Source organism: Diabrotica virgifera, chromosome 6, assembly GCF_917563875.1.
Source record: "Diabrotica virgifera virgifera chromosome 6, PGI_DIABVI_V3a".
In the NCBI taxonomy this organism is placed as follows: Eukaryota; Metazoa; Arthropoda; class Insecta; order Coleoptera; family Chrysomelidae; genus Diabrotica; species Diabrotica virgifera.
Genome location: NC_065448.1, coordinates 68,952,508 through 68,970,738, shown reverse-complemented (window position 1 = coordinate 68,970,738; position 18,231 = coordinate 68,952,508). Strand labels below are relative to the sequence as shown.

At 30.1% G+C, this 18,231-nt stretch overlaps 1 protein-coding gene across 2 annotated transcripts in view; it reads left to right on the top strand.

Annotated features, from left to right (window-relative positions):
* The window catches only part of LOC114326046 (uncharacterized), a 63,147-nt gene that overhangs the window by 42,542 nt on the left and 2,374 nt on the right, over positions 1-18,231 (top strand). For both annotated transcript variants that reach the window (XM_028274246.2, XM_028274248.2), the window contains exon 2: positions 8,251-8,456. In XM_028274246.2, the coding sequence (XP_028130047.1) occupies positions 8,251-8,456 (206 nt within the window). The remainder of the gene's footprint in view (positions 1-8,250; positions 8,457-18,231) is intronic.

The following is an 18,231-nucleotide window of genomic DNA, read 5'->3' as shown; positions in this document are numbered from 1 at the left end:
ATAATAAAATGTGTTCATTTTGTTAGATCATTTGCTTAAACAAAAGATTTGATAATCTTTGTCTCTTTCTAGATATAAGTACATACTCAGTTTATAATTGATTCCTCATTCTCTAGGCTGAATATTGTTGAACACCTTTGTGTATTTTTGCCAAAATTTCTGAAAAATATTGTTTTTATGATTCTGTGCGTTGCTTTGGTAGAAGTGTCTTTATTATAATGCACATCTATTTTTATATTTTGGTGAGTATAATGACTTATTCTAACCATTATTGCATGTACGTCTTCATTGGGTGTCTCTATTACTGTTTATGTTGGCTGTCTATTTTATCCATTGCTATGTTCTCTGCAACTCGAAGTGGGTATTTCTTTAGTTTCTATTTTACTGTAGTAGTCTGCTGTAGTCCATTCACTGACGGTAAAATATTGCAAAACCTTTAATTTTTAAAGAACTGCTTGGATTTATATAAAATTTGGCCTACACATAGTTAACATGTCAGAAAAAAAGTCGTATTGTGCTGATGTGTGCTTTTGCCTTGGGGGTGAGTTTTGCCCCTTCTCGGGGGTGAAAAAATATACGTTTGAAATAGTTCTGTAAGTGAATAAACTGACTAGTTCACGGCAACTTCTGTTCTATAGCTTAGTTAGTACTATTTGAGTTCTTTACGACTGAATATTGTCACTTTCAACAAAAAAAAGACACGTTTGTATGATTTTTCGCAGATAACTCAAAGAATAAGTATTTATTTCGTCCAAAAAAATATTCAAAATAATCAAATTGAATAACCAAAAATTTTCTGTTGAATGGACTGGGAAGTTCTCACTGATATCAAACAGTATTCCTGGCACAAAGCTAATAATTAGGCACAAACCTAATAGTGAGGGTTGTGTACTAATGGTTGTATAATATTGTATTGTAACAGGAGGATATTGTAAAATATCTTCTGTAATGACTTGATAATATTATTTTTGGTAGTCTGTCAGATAATTATTTAACATGGTTAAGCTTATTCAGGGCTCTACTTGGATAGGCTCTAATCTACTCCACCCAATAAATCCCCACGACGCACAGTGTAGTCCAGGAACTGAAGCTTTTTATCTCGCAATTTTTACAGAATTGATCGATTTGCTTGAAAATTTAAAGATAAGTAGTGGATGGTCCAAGGATCAAAATCTATATGATGGCAAAAGGCGCTTTTACCATGGGGGTCGTTGCCACCCCATCTAGGGGGTGAAAAATTTTTATTACGTTTTGACCGCAAAAGTTGATAAAAACATTCATTTTAAGCAACAAATGTTCTATACATTTTTTTGATAGAATTAATAGTTTTCGATTTATTCGCTATCGAAAGTGTTAGTTTTATATTGAAAAAATCAATGTTTTTCGATATTATACTCATTTACGATTCACTCAATTTTTGTCGTAGAAAAAGTTTTTTAAACCAAATTCTCAAGAATTAAATAACCTACAATTTCATATTAAAACATTTTTTCGTATCTCTGATGCTAATCTTTCTATTCTGAAGAAAATGGCGTTTTTTACAAAACTACAAAAATTCGTTATTCGTTGTTAACTCCAGTTTTTTAAAAACTAATCATTATAAGCCAGTCAAACTTCTAAAATCTATTAATAATGCATAAATAAAGAAGAATAGAAGAGCCCAAGGACTAAAAATATCGCTAACTTACATTATTATGCTTCCAATTAGAATTCTCCTTTTTTTTTTTTTTTAAATATATTGATTTTTTAACCGTAGCTTTTTTATTTTTTATCCTAGAAAGTTTGTTAAAAAAGAATTTTGTAGGTTTTTATAAGCTCTATAAGGCTGTTAATAATAAATCCTTTTGAAATACTCAGTCGAAAAAAGAGGTGACTTTGAACGGGTTGGTAAAGGTGGTTTTTGCATGTTATTATAAGTTTTAACTGTCAATAACTCACTCAATTTTTACCGTGAAGAAAAATTTTTTTACACCGTTTTCTTGTAAATTAAATAATCTACAATTTTTTATTAAAATATTTTTTCGTATCTCTGATGATAATCTTTCTATTATGAAGAAAATCGCATTTTTTGCCAAACTACAAAAATTCGTTATTCGTTTTAATTCCATTTTTTTAAAAACTAATTATTATAAGCCGGTCAAACCTCTTGAACCTATTAATAATACATAAATAAAGAAGACCAAATAAGGTCAATGACTAATTTTAATTAGGGTGGTGAGTAAGGTGAAGTTTCCGATCACTTTTTCGCTAAAAAAAATAGGGACTGACATTCTTTTTATTATAAGTCACTTAATTTTTGAGCTAGAGACTACTTTTTTATTTCAGAAGATAGATATTTCTAAATACTTCAAATTAGTTTGAACAAGTTATCCTTGAAAAATGCATAGTTTTCTCGTCTTTTGACTTTGAAAATACAATATTTAGCATTTGACGAGGAAGGGCTAATATATAATAAAGTATAGCTCGATTTCTATTGGTCCTAAAGAAAATTAAAAAAAACCGTTTTGTTTATTTTTTAAAGGTACATTTTTGTTAAGCAAAGTTCTTTTGATAAAACGAAAACTTTTTGAGTTATTAGCAGAAAACTGACTAAAAACATTGATTTTCTCGCTAAAACTAAGACTTATGATAGCGAATAAATCGAAAACTATTAATTTTATCAAAAAAATGTATAGAACGTTTTTGGCTTAGAATTAATGTTTTTAACAACTTTGGCGGTCAAAATAAAATAAAAACTTTCCACCCACGACATGGGGTGGCAACCACCCCCACGGTTAAAGCGCCTTTCTGCCTTATATAGATTTTGATCCTGGGACTATGCACTACTAATTCTCAAATTTTCAAGCAAATCGATCCATTCTGTAAAAATTGCGAGGTTTTGTCCTATTTTAAGCTTCATTACTTGGACTAGTGGGGCAAGAGACAACTTAAGTTGATATTAAATCATTGTCGATATATTATGGGCGAATTTTTTTTAAATATTGATAAGTTGTGTTTACATATACAAAAACGATGTTTTTTACAAATGTTTTCTTCTTCTTCTTGGTGTGCCTATCCGTGACGAATGTTGGCGATCATCATGGTAATCTTTATTTTACCTGCAGCAGCGCGGAAAACCTACACAGATGTTGTGTTGAAGCAGGTTCTAAGGTTCTTTAACCAGGATGTGCTTCTTCTTCCTGGACCTCGCTTTCCAAATATATTTCCTTGAAGGATGGCTTGTTCAAAAAATGTTTTGCTCAAACTTAATTTTTAAAGCTGCATGTCCGTAGTTACTACCGATATTGATTTAAATGTTATTTGAAGTCTAACTATTTTAATTTAAAATAAATCTAGAGTCTAATTTACTTGTTTTTATGTATATTTATTAACCTTCAACTACACGCGCTGGCGTATTTTGTACGCCAAATATAAGAATTCTACTGCTACTATATTTAAAAATTTACCTTGTTTATCTCTCTAACCTATTACTGGAATGTTCTTTACAATTTGGTTTTAGTTTCGTTATAATCGGCGTTCTGGAAAGATCGTAATTTGCAGTTTATTATTTGTTGTTTCCGGTGGTGGCCAATATACGCCACGATCATATTAATATAAGCAGTAATATAAGTAAATATTTCAATTGTTTTTAGTCATTATGACACAAAATATATTTTTCTTTATAAACAATACTTTTTCTCCTGTAAAAAACCACATTTCAAAAAATTTTTTTTATTAGTAATTATATTTATCATGGAATCCAGTTATTCCATGATTCCAGTTATAAATCCCAATTGGCTTACTGTGAAAGAACTCCAAGTATTTACTGATGCCGAATAAGGTTTATAACAAACAACTAAGTGTATTTTTACAAAAAAGAAATAAACAAGTCCGCTGTTTTTAAGTGTATTTTCTTGTGACGTATAAAGTACGCCACGCGTGTAGTTATGTTATAACTTGATCCGCGGGTAGTTAAAGGTTATTATTATTTATATCTCAAAAGAATTGTGTTAACATTATTTTTGAAAAATTACGTAACCAAATTGTTCTTTAAAACCATTTACCGCATATTTATAAAAATAACATAAAATTATGTAGGTAAATTATTGAAAAATTTAAACTACAATCATCATCAGAATCATCAGATGTGACATCAACATCTTGCACATTCGGAGATTTCAACATAATATGCACTAATGTGTAGTGCTTTCACTGGTAGGTGTTCTAATTTCTTTCTTTTTATGTTTCTTTTGCTTGTGATCAGTGGATCGCTACTAATCAACAAAAAGTGGAATACACTTTAATTTGTTTTGGATCTACTACAGTTTCTTGAATTTTTATGCTTGAATTATGCAAATAACGAAAAATTGGAATAGAGTGTTTATTCAATTTAACTAGGTTAACATAACCTCACAAAAAGTAAAATTGTGAAAAAAGGAGCAAATATGAGCAAAAAGTTAAAACGACTTTTAAAGAATAATACTGAAGCTTTCAAAGGAAAACAAAATTAAAGTTTGATCAGCCTTGGAACACTAACAAATCACTTGCTCTTTTTAAAAAATGCATATTTTGATATTTTATAAAGATAATTTTAAACAAAATTATTATAAGAACCTATATTTACTTAATTATTATATCACATTTCTAGTAATATTGTCACTTATCTGAAGATCACATATGCGTAACCAATTTTAGTAGTAAATTAATTTTTGACTTGAAATAAGTGGATCAAACATAAGTCGAATTACGCTATCACGGCTTACGGATTGTTGATACGGTACTATGTGCACTAATATGATATATTATACGTATGATTGTGTACTATTTAATTAAAATGAAAACGACAGAAAATATTGTATTTAATATTTTTATTTTATGCCAACTTTTTAGCTCTCCTGCCCCACTGTGCGACGCTTTAGTAACTGAAAATTTAGCATCCAAACCTTCCCTACATAGGTATCACACACAACAATACATAAGGACCCAATCAGAAACTTGGAGGAAATAAATATAAATTTTATTTTGTGTGTGGTACCTATACAGTATACAGGTAATAGTAGGAGAGGCTTGGATGCTAAATTTGCAGTTATTAAAGCGCCATGGGGATTTATTCGGTTGAGGGGTTGAGATCAGGACCTAACCAAAAGAAGGAAGTTTTCCATTTTTGTGGGGATTTTGGATTTTTTAATTTAATTTTCCATTTCCAAAAATGGTATTTCCCGATTATAGCACCATCTATCCATAATTCGAAAAAATGTCTCGACTACAAGTTATTTATTTTTAAGTAAGGAATCCAAATCTGCAATAAAATATAGGAATTCCTATTTATGATTTTAAAACAACTCCCTTACCCCACCTCCGTGTGAGATAGTGTTTGGTATCATTCGATAGATCTTTGAAAAGTATTGAACACGTATTTTTCAGTTTCTCGATCTGATATTCATTTCGCGAAATATTCGCTTTTGTTTGTGAAACTTTGTGACTCATCCATTTCCTTACGCCCCGCTCAAATCATCAGATTTTTGAAATTTAACTTATCTTGTCTGTCTTATCTTGTCATATTTTCTAAGGATAGATTTTTTTACGGACTGCCCATAACGCACGCCCTTGTATTAAGAGTTCATATATGGTAAGGGTACAGTTACAGGGTACAAGTTTTCTCCCCATGTGATTTTCTGACGCGCTCGAGGAACTCGCAAAATCCCCGGTTGGGCTCCGCTACCATAAGGATGTTCAGACTTTTTTGCCTCTTTGCCAGGCTAGTATACACATTTATATACAACGAACATTAAAAAATTTCATATTTTTTCTTATACAGTAAAGTTGTCTAGAGGTGAAATTATTATAGTCCAGGGCGCATCGGTTTTGAGATGGACGCTGAGAGGTAACTAATATTTCTTTGCAGAAATTTCTTGGAATTAACTCCTATAATCATAATTGGGTTATCGTTCCACTAAAAAATATCCGGAACTTTGTTTAAATAATCAAAATGTCAAAAAATGAAAGAAAAATTCGATTATTTTCTCCGTTTTTGATTATAACTTTCAAAGTATTTACTTTCAAGAAAAGTTTTGCTAATATAAAAGTTGCGTAATTAAATTTCCTACAATAAAAGATTGGTCGTAAATTTTAAAAATTGTCACCCTTGTTGCAAAATAGCAATAATTGTGAAAAAACCATAAAAAAAACAAATATTTGCATTTTACGTTTTTCAAGCAGTTATGCTACACTTAGGACCTTTATATTTTAACCAGGAAAACTATATAATATATTAAAACAATACTATAAATTTCATTAATATCAGTGCAAGAGATTTTGCAAAATAAATTTTGAAATCCAGCTTTCGCAAAAAAAAATAATTTTTTCAAAATGTTTTAGGACTGAAAATAAAGCAGATAGCAAATTGAAATTTTTTTTCGTATATAAGAATACCTTACCTTTAATTTGCAATTTTTAAAATTAAAATACATTGACAACCCCGGCGTCAGGAATTTTTTTAAATAAACATTAATTTTTGGTGCCTACGCACAGGACAGCGGTGTTCGATTCACATAGTTGATTTCCACCAAAATTTCTTCCAATCTTTATCTAATATATTATTTTCTTACACTATATTTTGTTGTATTTTAATATTTAAATTCCACAAAAATCAAACTAATTTGATTATTGTTTGTGAAATATTTTTCAAACAGTACCATTATTACCAGGTCATCGGCATATATCAACTCTGACACGTAAACTTGTTGAAGTTTATACACCCCAACCGTAGTTCTTTTTACCTTACCCCTGCATTCTTTTGCAATTTCGTTCATTAGAGTAATAAATAATAAAGGACTGAGAACACCACCTTGTCTTACACCTGTCCTTGTGTAGAATTCTAGAGATGAGCGATTGTTCGTTCTTACATTATTACGTGTACATTTATACATACTCTTTACTGCTTGGATTAACTTCGGTTTTACATTTCTACGGTTTAATATTTCCCAGATCTTGTTCCGTGGCGCGCGATCACATGCTTTTTCCAAGTCCACAAAACAGAGAAACAACTTACTGTTATGCTCTAGGGCTTTTTCTGATAACTGTCTCACCGTGAATATTAGATCGGTTGTACCTCGCCCTGGCCTAAAGCCGCATTGGCTGTCATCCAGTGTGGCCTCGATATTTTCTCGAAGCTTTTTCTCTAGTATTATTTCGTAGATTTCACTAGCAACTACCAACAATGATATTCCCCTGTAGTTAGAACACTTATGTTTATCACCTTTTTTGTGTAATGGTAGAATAGTTGCAAGAGTCCAATCTCTAGGTATGCATCCGGTACGCCAACAGCTCCTTATGATCTTCCATAGCAATTGTAATCCTGCTCCTTCCATATACTTAATTAGCTCAGCCTTAATATTATCGTGTCCTGCAGCCTTGCCATTTTTTAATTTTAGAATTGCTTCCCTGTATTCTTCGTATGTTATGTCATCATCATCTTGTTGTTCATTTAAATTGTACTCCTCCCTGTCATTCTCTATTCCGTTGTTTTCTCCCATTAATAATTCCATAAAATGTTCCCGCCATCTTTAGGTGATCTCTTCATTTTTTAATAATATTTATGTTACCATCTTTGTCCTCTAAACCTGTTACTCCGTTTGATTTCTTTTGTCTTAGATATTTTTTAGGGTCCTATAGAGCACTTGCGCAAATTTTGGATTGTAGGAAATTTAATTGCGCAACTTTGATGTCAGTATAAATTTTCTCAGAAATGGATACTTTAAAAGTTATAATCAAAAAACGAACGAAAAAATCGAGTTTTTCTTTCATTTTTTGACATTTTGATTATTTAAACAATGTTCCGGACCTTTTTGAGTGGGAGGATAACCCAAATATTATTATATGAGTTATTTTCAAGCAATTTCTGCAAAAAAATATGAGTCAATTTTCAACGTCCAAATGTACTAATATTTTTACAGATGCGCCCTGGTCTATTAATCAAATCATATTTTTATATTCAAACACTGTATTGTAATTTTATTATACCAACATGTCGTAAAAGTACAGTAAAAACAGAAACTATTTGAGCTTTTGAAAAATGTGTAAAAGGTTTTTGAATTGCGGTAAAGGTTCGTTTTTTCGCAGCTAAGTTTTTAATTCGCTTTAAAAGAATCAGCTATTTTTGCTAGATAGAAATCCGGATTTTTGACGTCCGGATTATCGACGTTCTACTGTTTTTGTATTTTAAACTTAAAAAATATATTAAAAGTTCTACGACTAAATTTTATTTTACAGTTCTAACATGAGCATCGTTGGTATTGTTTTCGCCGCTCTTGCAGTTGCTTTAGTTACGGCTGATGAAATTAGTGACTGCAGATGTGTTCCAGGACATGAAGCAAGAAAGGATTTTGATGGGGTAGTAAAATGTCATTTTCCTCCCAATTTGATAATGCTTCCTTATGATTGTAATATAACAGACTATCCTCCATGCATTTGTTCAGGTATTTAATAGCTTTTTGTTTAATACTTAAAACAAAATATTATGTATAATAATTATCTAAACTTTTATAAAAAAGAACATTTTATAATACCACGTTTTTATTATTTATACGACACAATATAAAAAGTCTAATAAAAATAATTATTTTTAAAACCAAAATGTCAATTTTAAAAATAAAAAAAGGATTTCCGATACCGGGAAAAATTGAACTCGGGCCTACTAGGTAAAAGTACAGTATCTCATCCACTACACCATTGAGATAATTAAAGCTCGGATTTATAGGCAACAAAAATTAAAGAAAAAGGAGCCTATATAGGCAAAGATTTTTATTAAAAAAGGCAGGAATATTAACATTTAGGCAAAATATAGGCAATAAAGGAATATAACTTATTATTTATTGTACAAAGTGAATTAACGTAATATTAACTTAAGGCAGGTATATTTACACATTATTATAAATAAACTACTAACTAAATAACTGTTAATTAATAATTAAACATTATAACCACATAAAATTTGATCATTAATAGAAACAACTAAATGTTTTTCAATATTTTCGGTCTTAAAACTATGTCTTCGATCACTTAAAATTAATTTGTACATTGAAAACGAACGTTCGACATCGACAGATGTAATTGGAGCATATTTCAGAGCGGATAATAAATCTGGCATAATTTGTAACTCCTCGGAAAATGTCACATTCAAAACTTTAGCAACATTAGATAAAAACGAATAACCTTGATTCTTGTCGAGAACATATTTCATTTTTTTAAAAATTAATTGACCGTTACTTCCAGGTGCCGATTTAATTTTAGTCTTTAAATTATCTATTATGTAATTTTACTGACTCACATAAATTTATCTCTTGTTTTTCTAATAAGGTAATTGTGGTAACTATTAATTTATAATTGTCATTGATATAAGCGAGTTCCTGTTTCAATTTGGGATTTTTTAATATTTTTTTGCTTCTCGAATGGCTTCGGAAATATCATCATCAAATTCTGACATAACTAATTATATTTCATAGCAGTGTTCAAAGTAAAAAAACTGCTCCGAGCCAGGTTCCCCACCTTGAAATGACTGGTTTAGGTGGCAAAGGGACACCGGGAAGTCTTTCTTTATATATTTGCACCCTCAACGGAGCCTTTACAAAAACTTTTTTCATAAAATTTATAAAATTATTTACCAACGGAAACAGATTTCTTATTTCTTCAGCAATTCTATTTACCCCGTGGGCTACACAAGTGCAATGAATTACATTAGGATAAAAAATCTTTAAATTAACAGCAGTTTTTAACATATATGCCGCAGCATCTGAAAGCATTAAAACTATTTTATTCACTGGTATAGGGTTGGGTAAAAAGAGGTTTGTTAAACTATCTTGTATAAAGCGACTTATTGTTAAATTGTTTGTTTTTTGCAACTCTTTAACAGCAACTAAATAAGGTTTTCTAGCAAAGTTTTCGTTCAAAATTCCAATCATTAAATTAGCTATATACCTGCCGCATACATCTGTCGTTTCATCCACGATAATATACAAAAAATTGCCCTCTAACTCCCGCTTAATTTTTGAAATACATTCCACATAACGTTTTTCCACAGTATGTTTTCTCAACGTACTCTCGTCCGGTAAGGATTTATTAAGATATTTTTCGAAAAAGCATTTAAAACTACGGTTATTAACTTTATATATAAGAATGTTGGATGCAATCATCATCTAGCATAAGTCAAATTTAAATGCGTCTTCCTCCTTTTTTTTTGAACTGCTTAAACTATCCCGCAGAGATATTTGGGCTAACTTAGAGGAATTTAATTTTTCCAAATTACGTTTATGAAGTAGGGTTCCACAATGCTGGTCAATAAAGTACTTTTTTCTACTTGAAACCTGAGAATTAAAAAAAAATAATTATAATTCTAAAACCGCTTTAGAATTTAGTTATGTTGTGGGACGAGAAAAAAAGAGAAAAAATAAAACTTACCGATTTGCCGCATGGTTTACAAAATGCTCCATCTCCTTCTAGAGAAAGTTCCGAATAAGGTGCGATCCATAGCCTTAATTTAGACGTCATCTTTTCACACAAATGTCTAAAAGGTTTTAAAACGTGTTCTTTGCTTTTCGGTATACGCACAAAACTAAACTAGGATATAGCAATTTGTGATTAAACTCTGATACAGTAACCGACTGTACAACTGATAATAAACTAATAAAGCTTAGGGATTTCCAAATAGTTAACCCTCAAGTCTCGATCAGGTACATTTTCCTAGAAATCTGTCATATAAACAAACCATTGATATTTTATTATTGACCCAAAATTTTATTATAGAATGGTTTAGTAATAGAATAATATCATGGGTAGTACCATGAAATTTTAAAAAAGGCACAAATAGGCGGAATTTACGAAAAAAGGCAAAAAGTGCAAAAAATAATTATAATAGGCAAAATAGGCAAAAAAAGGCATTTTGCCTATAATCCGAGCTTTAGAGATAATACTCCGGTCAACTTACACATCCGAGGTTACAAAAATTACCATCAAGCTGAAAATTGGCAGGATTGTTTAAAATACCATCATAAGTGATATCTAAAAAGTTCTCATAAATTCGACCCGAGCTAAGAAATTTACGCGGAGCCAAAGGTCACCAAATATAGTTTTTAGCGATTTTTAGAGAAACGGTAAGTTTTATCATAAAATTAGTTCCAACAAAAAACGTAGACTAGATAATTAACTATAAAAAATGTCCTTATTACTTTTTTCCTAAGAGCTACCGTTTTTGAGATAATATGCGCACACCGTTGAGAGCCACCGTTTCATAATATGCACACACGTTTCCACACCACCTTTGAGGTAGTGCACTTAGCGCATTTTTCTAACGTGGTTTCTTCAGTAGGTCTATTCCACAGATCTGTTATGATTCTGATTTATTTGAAGCTATTGAATAATTGATATTGGCAAGTATTAAAAATGATAAAAATTAAATTTATCTAACTGGTTCATAATTTTCTAGTACTTCTGCTTCCTATTCACCTTCTTCTTCACCTTCTAGTTCTTCTTCTTCTTCTTCTTGTTCATCCTAGGTGCAAGTAAACTGCCCCAATAATGACACATCGCATGGCTCCTCGATATTTCATTATTTCAATTGTTGGTGATTCAACATTGGAGCACGACCGGTTTTGACAATTATTGCATGCTACCGAACAAAACAGTCCAATTTTTTTGCAACCACATCCCGTGCTCTACATGCCTTTGCATCCCTTTTTACATGTGCGCTACATGTACATGTTTTACATGTGCGCTACATCCCTTTTTACAGTTGCAAAAAATTGTGTTCAGGAGTTTTTCCGGCGCAGGTGGAAGTAAAGTTTGAATTGGTTTTAATGAACTGTCGAATAATTTCCATCCCCAGTCTTTTGGATCTAGCTGATAGACTTAGGCAAATATGCAAATAAAAAGGTATGACCTATGCGCATAAATATGCAGTATTTTACCCAAAAATATGCACGTTTATCTAGAAAATATGCATGTAATTAAAAATATATATTTACAGTATTTTTTTATTTACAAACATATTTATAATATCTCCACATGGTGTATTAAGTTCATGTATATGTTTTACTAACTAAGCTAATTAATTAAATATTTAAGTATTTAAGTATTTTAACAAATAAATAATTGATATTATTTCGAATTGTGGTAACAATAAATAATTATCAAAATGCTGTTCAAAATTTTCTAACAAATACTTATGGCTTCTATCTGATTACGTAGAAAAACTTCTTTCGATATTAACTGATATAATTGGGGCATTGTTCAAATTTACGATAATAGTTGGTTGTAAATAATAAGTGCTTCGAAAAATGTCCCATCTAGTACTTGAACCACTTGAGAAAGAATCTGGCAATAACCACTGTTTTTTTTCCATGGTTGCTTTAAATTTTTGAAAAATTTCCTATCCAATATGTATTACTTTTAACGTTTTGAAACAATGACTCAAATTCTTTTATTTAAAATGTACTGTCTAACAATGATGATTATTTGGAGGATTCTAATTGAGTAATAGTTTTTTGAACAAAACTACAGTTTGACTTTATGAATGATACCACGACACTGAACTGTTTATTTGCGGCATTTTCAAAGCAAAATAATTATTCACAATTACGAAGATATTTTACAACAAAAGTGAAATGGGCCGTCAAAATAAAAAATTTTACCTAGAGATATAAACTGGCTGATTTTGGAACATTTGTAACCAAAACGTGATAAAACTGTGTACATAATAATAAGCCGCTCTTTTATTAATTACTACATTCAGGTACCCAAAATTTGAATATGTACCAAGAGATTATAAAATAAAATTAAATATTGAGATTTCCAAGGTACTTGTTACAGTAATATAAAAATATATGTATAGTTAAAACCAAAATTTAAAATTATATGCACTTTATGCACACTTATATAAAATATGCAAAATTGGAAATTGTTGCATTTTTTATGCATTATATGCAAAATATTTGCATATTTGCCTAAGTCTACTGATAACCAAGCCACACTTGAACTTGGCAATATACCCGAAAAAGATGTTGATGAGCAGCCGCTGAGTTTGGAGGAAGAAAGGAGCATGCATATCGAAACTTATCAAAGCACATTCTTTTTTATGCGCTCCACACATAGAGAGAAGAAAGCTAATTCCGTTGGAAATACTTTCTTGTGGAGTTGAATTAGTTTTTTGAAAGACTTCAGCACATTCAAGTAATAGGTTTCAACACGTATTTTGACTCCGGAGTAGTACTCACGACTAATTAATACCTCGAGGGTGTCATCTACCTGAAGGATTTCGCCACCCAGGAAGATAACGGTGTGTAATTTTAATAATAGTAAACAAACCAAATTTGCATAAAGTTTATTGTATATTTAAATGTTTATTAGTACTTAGCAATAAACATTTTGCCCAAAAAGTTGGCTTTAATTATTATGTTCAAACCCTTCTGAGAAAAGAATAGGAAGGGTGATCACATTAGCCGATGTACCGATAGAACGTGTTTATTCCGACAAAATCCATCTTTACAAATTGGGAATTTTTTTTTGGGAATAAGCCGTAAAATTGAAATAATACTTCTTGTTATTTTCTCGTTACATTCACTTTGTAAAGATTTTTTTGTTGGCACTGTAATATAATACATTGGTTTTGTCCGCCCCCGCTAGAGGGTTAATGTAATTTAGTTGAAAACTGTCTACAAAATGTCCCCCATACAAATAGATTTGACGTGTTTTTGTATATTTTTAGAGTTTCTATAGGGACCAAATTATAGGGGTGGCAACTTTTCAAATTGACACCCTATATAATATTTACATATAATAATTAACTTATATTTATAATATGAATTTTTAGTATATTAACTGAATTATTTATTAAAAAAATTAAAAAAAGATAAGTACAGCAAGGTTCGAACTCGGGATCTCTCGATCTGTAATCTAATGCTCTACCACTACCACTGAGCCACCACCTATCGATATATTAACGTAATTTTTAAATGGAATTTAAATATCACTGTATCAGTAACATTTTAAAAATAGTTTGAAATTAAAAAAATCGATTTATCCATATAATAACAATTAAATATGGCATTGTTAGCTAGTTCTGTGCTATTCTGAAAAAATTTGCGGATATCGAGGGGGGAAAATTACAGAGAAAAAAATTACAAAGACCAAGCCAAGTATATAAAAACGTTTTAAAATAATGCTTAACATTACAAAACTTACACTTTTATATAAAAAAAGGACTTTAAAAAAATGTTTTTTGTGTAGAATTTTTTGAACTTTTTAATGGTCAGGTCAGTTTTTAGTTAGAATTTACATTTTCGTAGATATTTAAAAAAAAACAACTAAATTCGCAATTCATTTGTTTAAAAGTGAAGCACCGACTTTTGGAGTAGAACTTTTTAATATGATGTTTATTAAACATTTCTTAATGCAATTACAAAAAGGTCTATCTTGTTTGATTTTTTCCTGAGCAAAAACTCCATTGACTTATACCCTACGGTATTAGTATTGACTTTTAAATTAGAATGCAATATTATTATATCTTTTCAGTTCTAATATATGGAGTAAAGGCATGGACTGTAAGTAAGGGGATACTTAAAAGGTTAGAACTTTTTAAGTTGTGGGTTTCTAGATGACTACTAAATATCTATAAAAGAATTAGAATGAAAAGTATTTTTGATGTGTGTGAAAATATTTAATCTCCTAGCTGAGAAAATTTTGCGCCTTTAAAAATGCAGAAAGTTTAGCGAGACGTGGCAGCCTGTTGTACGTGACCAGTGTAGGCGACTTTGATGAGGTAAAATATAAAAAAGTTGCGGTTAACGAGGGAGGGGTATAGTTAATTCTGAGTTTTTTTTTGCATAATTTTAAAACGTTTTTTCTTGAAAGTGGTGGGGTTAAATTAAATGGGTAAAAGGATATCTTAACCTTCGGATGACCAAGTGGGGGAAATTGTGACCCCAGCGTAGGTTTTTGTTTAATAAATTCAAAAGTATTTTTAATTTTGACTTTAATATCATTCTAAATATCCTCATATTTTGAAATAAAAAAATTCCCTATATTTTACGAACAAAAAATATATTCTGAAGTTGATGTTTAGTAAAATAGCGTCTATTATGTGTAATTACAAGTAGTTTTACGCTAATGACGTCGACTTTGCAACGTATTAAGACACTTACTCAACATACACACTACACATGACACTAATACTCATGTTGTGACTGGCTGAGTGACATAAAGTCCATGCAAAAAAATTAAAATTAAAAAAAACTTTATTTTTTTGTTAAATTGTCATTTTTGATCTGGGGTCATTCCCCCCCCCCCCCGGTCATCCGTGTAACAAAAAAAGGTTGGTCATCGGAAGGTTAAAGAACAAAACTTGAAGATGATTCAGTTAAATTTTTATTGAAAAATATTAAAAAATGAAGCATGGCGTCATTTTTTAATTGCGGTGTACATTGCGGTGCGATGTAAGTTTTAAATGAAGATGATTTGCGGTGTACACTATATCTTCGGACAAAATCATTTGAAACATATAAACCAAAAAGATTATTTTAGCTTAAGAGTTTCTTCAGGTAGTGACGTCGAGTTTTTATGATTATATTGATTTTTAAATTCATGGTATAACTTTAAAGTGAAAAAATCGAAAAAAACAAAAAAAAGTGTGTTAAGAAATTTGTTAAAATAAGCAAAAACTCGACGTCACTACCTAGTAAAATATCTAAAAAAGAAGTGTGCAAAATTTCAGAAAAATCGGTGCATTACTTTTTGAGTTATGATGTACACCGCCTCAAAAAACATGTTTTTCAGAAAACGCGTTTTAAAAAAAAATGTAGTTTTGCCAATAATACTAAGAAAATATTTGTATATATACATATCTCCGTCAATTTCGCTCAGATTAACTTGAAATTTTAATGGTATACTCTTGAAAATATTTCTTGAAAAATAATCAAAAATACTATAGCCCTCCCTTAAAAAACCAAAATTTAATTATTATCATATATAATGAAATAAAATTTGATTTATGTATAAATATTATATATTATGATTTACAAATATTTGTATGTGGAATTGTATTATTATAATAATTGTAAATATTTATAAAAACGTTGTATTCATTTTATGTTTCGATTTTAATTACAAAGCTCACACAAAATTTTGTTATCTTAAGATTTTTTATATACATATTTTGGCAATGAGGGGCTACTTTTACCCTTTCAAAATTAATTTTCAAGGGGTTAAAATATTTAAAAATTACACTCGGAGCACCAAAAAATCATTATTTAATTCATCTTAACATAATTTCACTGTTTATAAACTTTTTTGTAGAGTTCGGAACTCAGGGTAGTTTTCACCCTTATAAACAATTTATAAGGGCTGAAATAATCAAAAATTATATTAAGAATATCAAACCATTATTACGTAAATCTAAGATTTTTTAAATCTGTGCAATAATTATTGGTAGTTTTTACCCTTAACTTTTAAAGGCTTGATATAGTTAATAATTATAGTTATACTATAAGACAATCATTATTTAATTTATCTGAACAAAATTTCACTTTTTAAGGTACTAGTGCATTTTAGAAGACCAAAAATAATCATTTTTTTCTCAAAACCTTTATTATTAATGAACATAAAACTTTTTATAATTATAATGTACTAATAACTCTTAGAGCCAAACCAAAGGGACCACGCTGTGGATCCACAAAAGTAGTTCCCGATGATTTACCGTGGGTTCTTGTGAAGAGTGGCCGTCTTTCCCCAGACGAGCGAGTGTAGCCGGCCACAGTCGCTCGCTTAAGAACCCACACGGTAAACTACTTTCGTGGATCCACAGAGTGGCTGGCCACATAGTCCAGGGTAGTAAGGTTTTTCCCATGACACTCGAGCCGCCAGGGTACTGAAGCGTTTTTTCTACAGGTAATACTATACCTATAAGAGCAAATTGTAACTATTTCCTGCGTACGATCTGGCGGCCATTTTTATTTATAAACAATTAAGTGTCAATGGAAAACAATAAAATTTATGGTTTTTTTAGTACAAATATCTTTGAGATTATGGAAAAACCTTTAAAATAACGTATTACAAGGTTTGATATACTCATTTATTGTTAATATAATTGCGAAAAATATCGGAATTGCAAAAAGAATTAATTTCGCAATATCTACTGTAAAAATTATTGTACAGCTTTGAAATTTTTGTCATATAAGGGTTCTTTGGTGCTTAATATGTGATAAAAATTTCAAAGCGATTCATTCAATTGTTTAAATTTTATTCACATTGTTTATCCCAGAGAGCATTTTTTTGCAATAACATAAGCCAAAAAAACATGACGTCAGAACCATTCCACAGGTGTCAAATGAAAGAGCATGAGCTATATTTTCAACTTGGTTTAAAAAAAGCGAATAAAGAATGCATTTATTAGTAGTAAATAGTTATGCAAAAGTATCGTAAATCTTTCCTTATAAACTTTTTATTTTGTTATTTAAGAAATTATATATATTTATTACAATTTTTTATCAATTATGATATAAATAACTGTACTTGGTAATTGGGCACTTAAAACAGGTAAAAAAGTTAATTTTTTTGGAAAAAGTTAATTTTTTTGGAAAAAGTTATCCAAAAAGTTTATAAGGAAAGATTTACGATATTTTGCATAATTATTTATTACTAATAAATGCATTTTTTTTAGCTTTTTCTAAACCAAATAGAGCTCATGTTCTTTCATTTAACACCTGTGGAATGGTTCTAACGTCATGTTTTTCTGACTTATGTTATTGCAAAAAACTGCTCTCTGGAATAAACAATTTGAATAAAATTTAAACAATTGAATGAATTGCTTTGAAATTTCTATCACATATTAATCAGCAAGGGACCCTCATTTGACAAAAATTTCAAACCTGTGAACTAATTTTTACAACAGTTATTGCGAAAATATTCCTTTTTTTGCAATGCCGACCTTTTTTCGCAATTATATTAACAATAAATGCGTATATCAAACTTTGTAATACGTTATTTTAAAGCTTTTTCCATAATCTCAAAGATATTTGTACTAAAAAAACCATAAGTTTCACTGTTTTCCATTGATTTGAAGAAAAGGGAAAATGCCATTTTTTGACAGTTAATTGTTTATAAATAAAAATGGCCGCCAGATCCTACACAGGAAATAGTTACAATTTGTTACAATAGGTATTACTTTTCGAAAAAACGCTTTAGTACCCCGGCTGCTGAAGTGTCACG